Below are 11217 nucleotides of genomic sequence, written 5' to 3' on the forward strand. Positions count from 1 at the left end.
AGGCCCTGTATACGTTGAGGCGGCGTTTCCGAATACAATGATTTTTGGTTCCCGAAAAAGAGAAAAATAAATAAAGGATCAGGAACAAACTAAAAGAATTAACAAAAGGGAAGACGCACATCCGGAAATGACTGACGGAATGATTTCTGATGGAATGACAAGAGGGTATAGAGGGGAAAAAAATGCTTGGAGTTATAGTCCTCGACCACATCTGTGCAATTAGCTAATAATCATGGATGTTTCTATGGAATAGGTTAGCATAATTTCTGAAGGATATCGATTCTGTTTTCTTTACTTGATTTATGAGTTTTTCTAATTCTGAGTAATAATTTTTGTTTTGATCTCTTTTCTTTCCGAGAATTTTTCTTTCTGCGATTTACTGTTTTTGTATTTGATTCTGCCAAAGAGTGTTGTGTATAGGCAGGCCTATATGTAGTTTTTTATTTTTCCTCTCATCTGTTTGTTTCATTGTAATGATTGTTGATACGTTGATTGCACCACTATACGAGTACATGTTTTTCTGTATAACCAGTAATACGGACTTTCTGAAGAACAGCCTATAAAATGAGTGCAAGTATATATTTTAACCCGTCTTTAGATGAAACAAACAAACAAAAAAAAATCATTTCTTCTCTCTCTCTCTCTCTCTCTCTCTCTCTCTGAATTTCATTAAAGTGTCTTAATCCTATCAAGCCCAAGCTTTTTTGACCCCTTCCAGGGCCCCCCGAGGGGGGGGGGGGGGGAGGGGGGGGGGGGGAGGAGGACACATTGTGCCCCAATAACTTCTTTATCATTATGATGTATCGTCGTCATATTTGGCACATGAGCAACTTATACTGTACATGACGCAACATTTGAAATTTCTCAAGGTCACCCACTGAAGGCGCTATTTCCAAAATGAATAAAGAAATACATAGGATATATGCTATAAGGAAAATCATGTTGTTCTTTATATTTTTTTATTCCAAGTTTTTTTCTTTTATGCCGCCATTCATTTTCAAATTTGTCACAAAGGAAACGCGAGCTAGTCAACGTCCACTAATCATTACGGTTGAAATTTCTCAAAGTCAACCTATCAGAGCGCTATTCATTACAATAATAAAGAATGATATTAGACCTTTGATGTATTGTTTGGGATAGGTGCATTGGTATCAGCACATTTCATATTTCCATAATATTGGAATTTTAGTTTGTAGATTGATAATCTGACAAAAAAAAAAATCGGCATACTACAAGCAAAATTTGTGTGAAAATGACACAAAATAAAAGGGTAATCTCTGAAATTGCTGTATTTTCAATTATTTCTATTAAGTTACTTTATGCATTGTTTAGGATGCCGATGTCACATAGAAAATAAAGGAAAGTAAGAAGAAGACCATTTCAGGGCAATTGACGACCATAATCAATACACATTTTAGTCCTGCAATTTATGGCCAACATTTCATCCATTATTATATTTTAAACTGAAATTAGAACAGAAAAACATGCAAAATTTGGCGGACATGGTTGTTAGTTTACAGTTGCCATGGCAACCAGCAATATCGGACATAGCTAAATTATATATCAAAATGTTCGCAATAAAATTTCATGAAAAGTCACAAAATTTGGTTGAAATTGGGTAAAGGGTGTAGGATTGGCAAATGAAAATATGGAGGCCCCCCTCCCCCCTCCCCCCCCCCCCCCCCCCCCCCCCCCCCCCTTGGGCTTCATAGGGTTAATTCCCAAGGCCAAATAACATTTCCGGGTGGGTCTATCGCAATCGCGCGCGGTTGTACATCCGCGCGGGAAATTAGAAAGTAGTCTTATCTGCAGTCACTATCATCTTCCCGTTCAGCTCTAATGCAAACTCTTGAGTATAGTACAGGTACCTTCGGTCCCCGGTCACCTACTGCAGCCAGGCACGCCACAGGTTTTTGTAAAAAATCTTCAGTTTCAAAGAATCAAAATGCGTCGCGGGGCATTACTAGTTTTTGAAGGCTGCGATCGCTCTGGAAAATCAACACAATGCAAGAAACTGGTGGAATCGTTACAGAAACAGGGAAGGAAGGCAGAATTATTACGGTTTCCAGGCAAGTGCTTTTGGGTTCGGTCCCACCTACTAACATTTATGTTGCGATTGTTCCATTACGTTGATGAATAGCCATCCCAAGGCCCTTTAGGGCCCATACGCCATTAATTTATGTTCTAACTCAAAATCCGATGTCGATATCTCTGTCTGTTGCTAGAACTTTACTTGGATATTCCATATGTGACTAGCAGTAGAATCTAGTAAGATAAGTCAAGTGACTCACACGCTTTCACAGTGCGATAATCTTCAAACTTGAAGCTGCACTCTACCTGGAAGAAGAAGAAGAAGAAGATGTGTGTGAACATGATTCATGAATGCCACTGCGCCATGCATTGGCATTGTATTGCCATCATTAGTATTACATTGACATTGTGTGGGCTAGCTACATGACATGTAACGTTACCCAGAAATTTTCATATTGGGGATCCTTTCTTGAATCTTATAAGATGAATGGTTCTACCCTCTCACTAGTGAAATTTTGTACTGCCTTGACCACGTATAATAATTTTTCATAAACGTGCACAACTTCCACACACAAGCTCGCCTTTAATAATATTTCACAACCGATATTATTGAGTAGAGTGGTCTATACATTGTAGACTAACTTGCGACTGAGTCTCCAGCAAAGTCCATTTAGAAATTGAATTTTTGTCATTTTGACACATTTGATTACCCATTTATGAATATAAACTCCATCACTTTAATGCAAGCTCCGCACACAAACAGTGGGTATATATGGTACATCGTGTACATACATGTTACACGGCTGCACAGCACAGTCCATCCCTAGATCCCTTGCCCTTGATCTGAATATGTACAGGTACTTACAAGGCTAGCTGGTATAATAATACAAATAGACTCACCCATAAGTTGTAGGACCAATCATGCTGCATTCTGTTACTGATAGTAAAAGCAAGAACAAAGAACAAAGAACATTTCAACATATGATAAAACAGGTCCATTTTCCTATTCTGGACACATGGCAGGTTCGGTCCTGAACCAACTTACAAATACTAAACAACAGAAGACTAGTTATATTATGATAGATTAAGATATGTATTTTAATAAATTTGGTTGTTCTTTTGAATGATCCTTGATACATTGCTCTTTTCATTCATTTTCTAGAGAGGACAACCTTAATTGGCAAGTTGATTGACAACTATCTGAAGAACAGCTCAGAGGTCCAAGACAATGCTGTACACCTGTTATTCTCAGCCAACCGCTGGGAATTAGAGTAAGTGCATCTCGGCAATAATTTGGTCTTATTTACCCAGGATGTCCTCTTTGGTGGATATGGTTCATTATTCCAAAGGTGCTTTAATCTGAAAATGAAATACGGTTCGTTATTTCGAAGGTTCATTAATCTGAAAATCAAAAAAAGGTTTGTAATTTCATAGGTTCATTATTTTCTATGTACCTTCTTTTCATTTTTGAATTAACGAATCCTATTTCATTTTGGATTAATAGACTTTATGTCATTTTGGATTAAAGATTCTTCAGGATAACGAACCTTATTTCATTTTCATATTGTGTAAATGAGCCTTCGGAATATCAAACCTTATTTCATTTTCAGATTAACTAGCCTTCAGAATTATGAGGTTTTGTAATAATGCCGCAAACCTTTTGTAATACCAACCCTATTTCATTTTCAGATTAATGAATACCTGGGCATAGGGAATTTGTGTGTTCTGCAATAACAAATCTTTGGAATGATGAACCTTATTTCATTTTTGGATTAATGAACCTTTGCAATAATGAACAGCGCCATCTTTGGTGTTAGCACTGCCCTTCATTATTCCCCCATCACTGGCAGGTCCCAATTAAAGGAGAATGAAACCCAAATATATGCGAGGATTGATTGAATGTAGAACGTTAGTAGAGCACTTATATGAGAGTTTGAGGAAAATCAGACAATCAATTCCAAAGTTATAAATTTTTAAAGTTTTTTTTTTTTGCAGCTATTGCTTGATGAGAAGACTATAATCAATGTATCATTTTTTTATTCTCTCAGCACCCCTTTCCTTTGTCACAAAGTCTTATGATTTTGAATTAATTGATTTATTTTTGAATTCTGGATTTTCATCTTGAATGTGTGAAGGCCACTGATGAAAAGGAAATTGATGGAAGGAACGACGCTTGTCGTCGACAGATACGCCTTTTCTGGAGTAGCATTTACGGCTGCCAAAGAAGTGAGTATACAACAAATGGTGGATACTCCGGAGTGCTCATCTATTGTGACTGTGCTGTGATCATGAAAACTCATACATGCAGAGATACCAAATTTGCATAAACCCTTTTTGCCATCAGTCATACTGAAATTTCTTTTTGTTTTTTCCGTTGTGTAAAAATCTGTGGTAGCTCTCTTTCATGGATGTACCACAACACAGTTTTCATTAATTTTCCTTACTATTCATGTTGAAGTGCTATCTATGGGCAGAAGTTTCATCATAAGTGAACAATGATACCCCACCCCTTACCTAATTTTAGGACATTGGTAATCAGTCCAACATGAAATGATGTCAGAATTTACTTGTTGGTCATTGTTCATGCACTGCTGAAATGTTATGTTATATGAGGCAATTCAAAAAAAAAAAAAGTCAAAACTGGCTCATGTTGTCAGGGTCTTGTTCATGTAATGTGTCCATGTACTGTAATACTGAACACTACTCATGATTTTGTTAAACAATGACAAATGTCATAATAACCCTCTCCCATCCCCACAAAACTAGACAAAAAAAAATTTACAATACTGTAATAGTGGAAACTTTGTAGTAATTCAAATTTGGCACAGGGCCAGTTTGAGTGCATTTTCTTGCTCATAATCTCACAGATGAGAGTATTTTCTTTCAGATATTGATATTTCCTCCAAATGTTTTCAAGTTGAAATTAATGACATTTTTCCACACCATGAAATATTCCATTTTCACAGCACTGTGTGACTTCAGTTTTGAATACCAAGTAACTTTATCAATATCAATGGTACAATGTACCAGAATTTAGAATTTCAGAGATCATAATCGGGAAATATTTTGCCCGTGTGACACTGTCGCCTTTACAGTTCTGCAGACTTCTTCTGGCTGTTTATGACCGGCCAAAGACAGACTAGTGGATGTCTTATGCTGTCTGCTTATTGTCTTGTCTGAAGTTAAAACCATGTTGCACAGACCCTGGAATCTCTAAGTCTTGGTCTACGGATGCCCTGTCTCCATTTTCTCTAGTGCATGGTCTCTGACACCATGCCCTGTTACTTGACTGCTGACATTTGAACTCCTAACCTTTCAACTCTTGCCCCCTACATCCTCCCGTCCGTTCCACAGGGGATAGACATAGAATGGTGCAAGCAGCCGGATATCGGTCTCCCTGAGCCAGACATGGTCCTGTACCTGGACATATCTAGCGAAGCGGCCAGCAGGCGGGGGGACTACGGCTCGGAGAGGTACGAGAAGCCAGAAATGCAGGCGAGAGTAGCCGAGAACTTCAAACAGCTCAAGGAGAGCCACTGGAAGGTATGTTTGGGCAATTTTATCTTTTTTTTTTAAAGCAGAAAGTCCTTTCAACTGGCATTCAGATGGTCATAACCTTCTCCTTGGTTGTCAAATTTCTGGGTCATATATTCAAGGATCTGCATCTCATCAGGGCCAGCAGAACCCACTTTTTTGTACCATTCAAAGAAATACATAAGGTGTCACCACTTTGGGACCCCCCCTTTTTTTTTTACCCCGGAAGTGCGTAAGTGGGACTAGAAAGAAATAGATAGAAATCTTCAAGTGTGAGCGCGGTAAGGTTTTGTTTTTGCGCTGAAGACCTTTTTTTTTTTCGCTTGTCAGCTGAAGAAACCCGGAAGTGGCACCAGAAGCCACTGAAGTGGGCCCCCCACTTTTAAAAATGTGGCGCCAGCCATGCTCATAGTTGCCAGATTTAATGATGGACACCATTCCATGGTAAGCAAGTTATCCTTTAAGCCAATAAAAAGCCCAAATTTATGGATACTGGTAGTCCTCTTACCATACTGCCTTGTATCTGTTGGGACAGATACTGTGAAATTCATTTGATTTATGAATAGCCCACTGTCATGCACTATGGTGCCTTGTTACTTACCTCACAACAGTCATTGTTCTTCATATTTATACTGTAGCTCTTTCTACATGCTTCAAGAGCATTTTGTTGTTTGCCTGTTTGAAGATTTGTTCTGCATTGTGAGATGATATTCTGATTTGCACTGCACCATGAGAGTGTTGTATTAGCAACAGTCAGCCGTTCTTCTTGGGGTAAGTTTTCATAAGAACTGAGCAAGGTGCTCTAATACTCAACCCTTTGGACAGGTGACCATCTTTGATAGTAAGATAGCTTCTTCTTTGGACTCCCATATAGCAAAACGAAACACAAACCTTCTACTACCTGCACAAAGTTTTAACATCAGGGGTTCAAAGAACACAACAGTTTTATCTCAAAACACTTAAATTGTGCTTCACGTTACAATGTATCCATCATCCATGTAACTGTCAATATTTGTCGCCGTTGTCCGTTCGGAAGGTCATCAATGCCGACCAGTCCGTGGAAGATCTGCACAGGGAGATACAGCATCTCGCCCTGCAAGTCATGGACAAAGAGCTACCCGATATCGGGACGCTGTGGACCAAAAAAGTGGACTCTTTTGACACCTTGCATCAGAATGGGAGAATTAAGGATGGAGACTAGAGATACGCCTTGGGAAGGGGGAAAAAAGTTGGGAAAAATCAGTTTGATGACAATTTATTCCGGTTTTCTAATTTATTCAAATGTATGCATATTTTTCCTGGATATGGTGTGACATCTTTAGTAATATGGTGCCAAGGACACTGAACTTATGTTTACATATTGTTATACAAATAGTGAATGGTCACGAGTGCGATGGTACGAGATTTCGCCAAGGTGAAAGATAGAGGTGCTCTTTTCAATGGGGTGAAGCCAAATTGAAAAGTGCACCTCATCTTTCACTGAGTGCGAAATCTTGTTCCATTGCACGAGTAAAGACCATACACTATTTGTTTTATACAACACCTCGAACGTCAACAGATTTGGTCCATACAGATTCTTGAATTTAGTACAGAAATGGCAACCAATTTTTGTGAAAGGCAAATAAGTAGCTCAGTCACAGTACAGTATAGTATAGTCATTTGTATGCACAATTAAACTGGTGTAAGTTATTTATTGTAATATAAGTGACAGAATGCGCACTTTAAACTGTTCAGTGCCTGCAGCAAATGTTTGTTGATTTTGACATCAGAGCCGTGCAATGGAACAAAAACTCAATGTCAATCATGAATTTAATAGGAAGTCAATGAAAATTGGTAACATCAGCTGTGTGATATCCATTTTTGCTCAAACAAAATTGCATGGCTGACAGCGACAGCTTGCGATGGTACTTTGAACTGCATGTCATGTGAAGGGCAATCAACCAATCGGATAGCTACATTCTTTTTTAGTTGTTGTATACAATATGATAAAGACTGTAGTATAATCATTTGGTAGGTTGTAGTGGGTGTGATAACTGCCCATGTCATTCCAAGCCTCTTCACTTTGAACAGTAGAATTCATTCTCATTCAGCAAGAAACTCAGTATTTCAGTCCACCAGCTCATCACTGATTATGGCACATAGATATCAAGCACTGTACAGCCTGTGGAGCAGTCTTCCAGAGACTCCAACCCCATGCATCTCCAAAAGACCCTGTAGCGTGGGGATTCATGGAGTGAAAGGCTGGACCAGTTCAGAATCTCCGAAACAAATTCTGTACTACTATATCACTGATCTGTATGTAAGTGCACACACAGCTGTAGAATCTCAAATGGAGTCAACATTTTCTGACCTAAAGTTGGGTGGGAGAATGCTACATTTTAAGCTTGAGAAGTAATTCTTAATCGAAAGACACACAGCTACAAGTGTGGAAATTCAAACTCGAGTGGGAGATTTTGCGAAAATAGACTTAAAGTGGGAGATCTCCTGCCAAAACAGCAGGAGAGTTGGAGTCTGTGATCTCCTGATTACAAATAAATCGTGCACACTGACTTGTTCCTGTAAGCTACAGTTAGAACACACTTTACTATCAACTGCTGAATCCTAACCCAATTGTCGGTGATGATTTCGATGTGAAAGACCTTGATTGTATACTTGTAGTTTTATTGTAGGACATTTGTCATAATTTATCTATCGTCTAAAGGGGAATGATACCCAATGTGTGGATTGAGTGAATGCAGTAATATTAGTAGAACACATTAGTGAAATTTGAGGAAAATCGTACAGTCTGTTCGAAACAATCCATTCTAAAGTTATGAACTTGAATATGAACATGAATTTTAAGGTTTTGGTACCACCATCGCTGGATGAAAAGACTACAAGAGTTTGTGCAGGACGATAGAAAGAAAATATGAAGAGTATGGAATATATTTTCATTTTTCTAGCATAATGAAAGAGCACTCGAGGTACCTCTTTCAGATAGCGGGGGAATAATATCACCCTCAACATACATGTAGAAAACAAGTGGATTGAACGTGTACCTTTTTTTTCTTTTTCTAAAAATTGTGAAATTTTCTGTATATCGTCCTGCTGCTGTGATATCACAAACTGTTGTAGTCTCCTCATCTAGCAATGGCAGAAAGTTATAAAATTCATAGCTTTTGAGCAGATTGTCCAATTTTCCTCAGACTTCACCGATATGTTCTACTTATTGCTGCATGCATTCAATCCACAGGCATACTTGGGTAGCGTTCCCCTTTAAGTATATTCATTTATCATGTATGATTTTGTATTCTAGTATTTCTCTTGTCTCAGGCAGAATAAACTCCTTGCTTCCAAAATGCAAATAGATAATACACTGTATGTGCATTTATTTAAGACTCTTGTGGCTGTCCCTATATCTTACAATCATATCAAGAGACACATACCACACTCACAGCTGCACTCACTTTCTATTTCCCTCTCACTCTCATCTTATATAATGGTAAGATTTTAATCATTTCTTTTCTTTCATAATTCTTAAACCCAATTTGTGTCTGATAAAACTCTGCCACATCAACACACACCAGAAAATACATGCGTGTGTTGCATAACTGTGACCTTTTTTCTTATTTACTACAAAACCAGAAACATTCAGGCCATGAAACTTTCACAAGTGTTCAAACTTCCAATAACTGAAACAACTTGCCAGAATGCATGATCATTTGCGTTGAATTAAGACCTTTTACCGTACGCACAGGCCCGTGTATTCTAACTGCATGTACCAACAGCTGAAAACAACACACACCAGAAGATGTGTACTGCAAAATTATGACATTTTTCTTTTATTCACAGGCTCTAGTACTCCAAACTTCCAACAGTTCAAATAACACACACCAGAAAAGATGTACCGGTATATGCATCATACAATCATTACATTTTTCCTCCATTCACAAGCCTTAGTATTCCAACTTCCAACAGTTCAAACAACATGCACCACTACAGTGTATCACATATCTTGCAGATTTAGTTTAGTTTATTCCTAGGCCTTTATATGTATTCTTAATTCGAACAGCTCAAGCAATGCAACTGAATAAACAGCGCAAAATGTAGCACTGAAATATTTTAAATGTAAATACCAATACTTTCCACAACTACGTAGATCACATATCAGTATCTTTCAAGGGTAGGTTTCACACACTCATACTGATTCAATCTCTTCAAACACTCCATTCACGTGTCTACTTGTAACCTAGCATGTACCAGAAACTGAAACACTGCTTTTGGAATTAAAACATTCACAATATGATCATAGGTTCAACAATAGGTGCTTTTATTTCAATTTACAAATTTACATAAAAGTGGGGTTGTGAAATTCACAAGGTAGCTGTGTGTAGCTGTGCATAAAAGAACATTGCAGACAGAAAGGTGATTTCAAATGAATGTCACAAAAGATAGGACCTTTTCTTTTCTGTAATATTGAGGGAAAATTACACTGTATGTCTTCGAGAATAATGGCTAAGAAGCAAACCATACACAATACATGATGAAAGCTGTCGGGCAAAACCCTTAAAATTCATTTTAAGTAAAATACATCATGCCATTTTTGCAACCAAATGAGTCAAGAGGATAATCCACATTAGGCAAGCTCACATCACTGGCCTCAATGCTAAGAGAGGTATTACTTGTATTCTGTGAGCAGCTTTTTAGATTATTGCCAAATTTTTAAATCCTTTTTAGTTTGTTTTTGTCTGTTTTAGTATACACTGAAGTAGAATTAGTGTCACCTAGCAAAGTTTAGGCTAGCTTCCACTAAAAATCACATTTAAGAAGAGACTTACAAGAATGAAACTTGAGCGCAATATGGACCTGGCCACTTTCTCTAGCTTCGGCCAAAGGGAAATAGGCGACATATCTGAATCCAAGTAAAGCCCACCTAACACTGCGATTTTGAATGTTTTTTTTACTAGATTTTTATAGCTTGTGATGCATTTCATTGCAACACGGAGCGATATTGTGCACTGTTGCTCCCCAATGCAGGTAAGTTTTAAAGAAATGCCGGCTGTTGAGTATCGCAGACCTCACACTGTGCGCCACCAGGCAATGTTCTGTGATGTGACATCGTATCGCAAGAACTCACAGTGCGAGGTGACTTTAGTGATTATTATTGCTTGCACTTTGCTCATCCTGTTTAGATGCCTTGTCTTGAGCAGAAACCCCGTCGCCCTATATCAAAGTAGCAACACAATGGGTGCACCAAAGTAAAAGCAAACTGGCATGTCTCTACAATTTTGCTGGAAGCTCCCTGAAAACTAACTTCCTCTTCATACCATGGAAGGAGACTACAAAAGTCCCCCTGATTTGATAATTATGCTTGGCTACAACAGTACAATGCATGTTACACACAAGTGACCCCCCTGAAAGCTCACAGGGAACCTTCCCTTGTTTTGATGCATGAATTTGAATGTAAATTAAGAATACATTTCACTCATTCATATTTCTTCCATACAAAATATCACCGGAGACGGGAGGTTGCAGCACTCTAGATAACATTAATAAATAATCAACATAACTTCTGTCAAAGATGCAATCGTATACTGAAAAAGAAACAAATAATCACAGAGTTTAATGAGTAGTGAAATTTACATCTACAGTATTTCAATTACAATCTATCAG

The 11217-nt window shown here is 38.1% G+C and overlaps 1 protein-coding gene across 1 annotated transcript; it reads left to right on the plus strand.

Moving 5' to 3' along the window:
• The first annotated feature begins 1888 nt into the window (after positions 1–1888).
• Positions 1889–6779, plus strand: LOC139737183 (thymidylate kinase-like). The gene is made up of 5 exons (XM_071647860.1): positions 1889–2069; positions 3194–3302; positions 4167–4257; positions 5386–5574; positions 6602–6779. The coding sequence occupies exons 1-5, from the start codon at positions 1946–1948 to the stop codon at positions 6764–6766; spliced, it is 678 nt and encodes a 225-aa protein (XP_071503961.1). The 5' UTR covers positions 1889–1945; the 3' UTR covers positions 6767–6779.
• Positions 6780–11217: the final 4438 nt, after the last annotated feature.

Source organism: Diadema antillarum, unplaced genomic scaffold (assembly GCF_040938485.1).
Source record: "Diadema antillarum isolate AM-2024a unplaced genomic scaffold, OU_Dant_1.0 seq00000684_RagTag, whole genome shotgun sequence".
Taxonomy (NCBI): Eukaryota; Metazoa; Echinodermata; class Echinoidea; order Diadematoida; family Diadematidae; genus Diadema; species Diadema antillarum.

Coding starts and splice junctions, on each gene's coding strand:
- LOC139737183 (XM_071647860.1), top strand. CDS start 1,946: ATGCGTCGCGGGGCATTACTAGTTTTTGAAGGCTGCGATCGCTCTGGA. Junction 3,303..4,166: donor GCCAACCGCTGGGAATTAGA/GTAAGTGCATCT, acceptor GAATGTGTGAAG/GCCACTGATGAAAAGGAAAT. Junction 4,258..5,385: donor CATTTACGGCTGCCAAAGAA/GTGAGTATACAA, acceptor TCCGTTCCACAG/GGGATAGACATAGAATGGTG.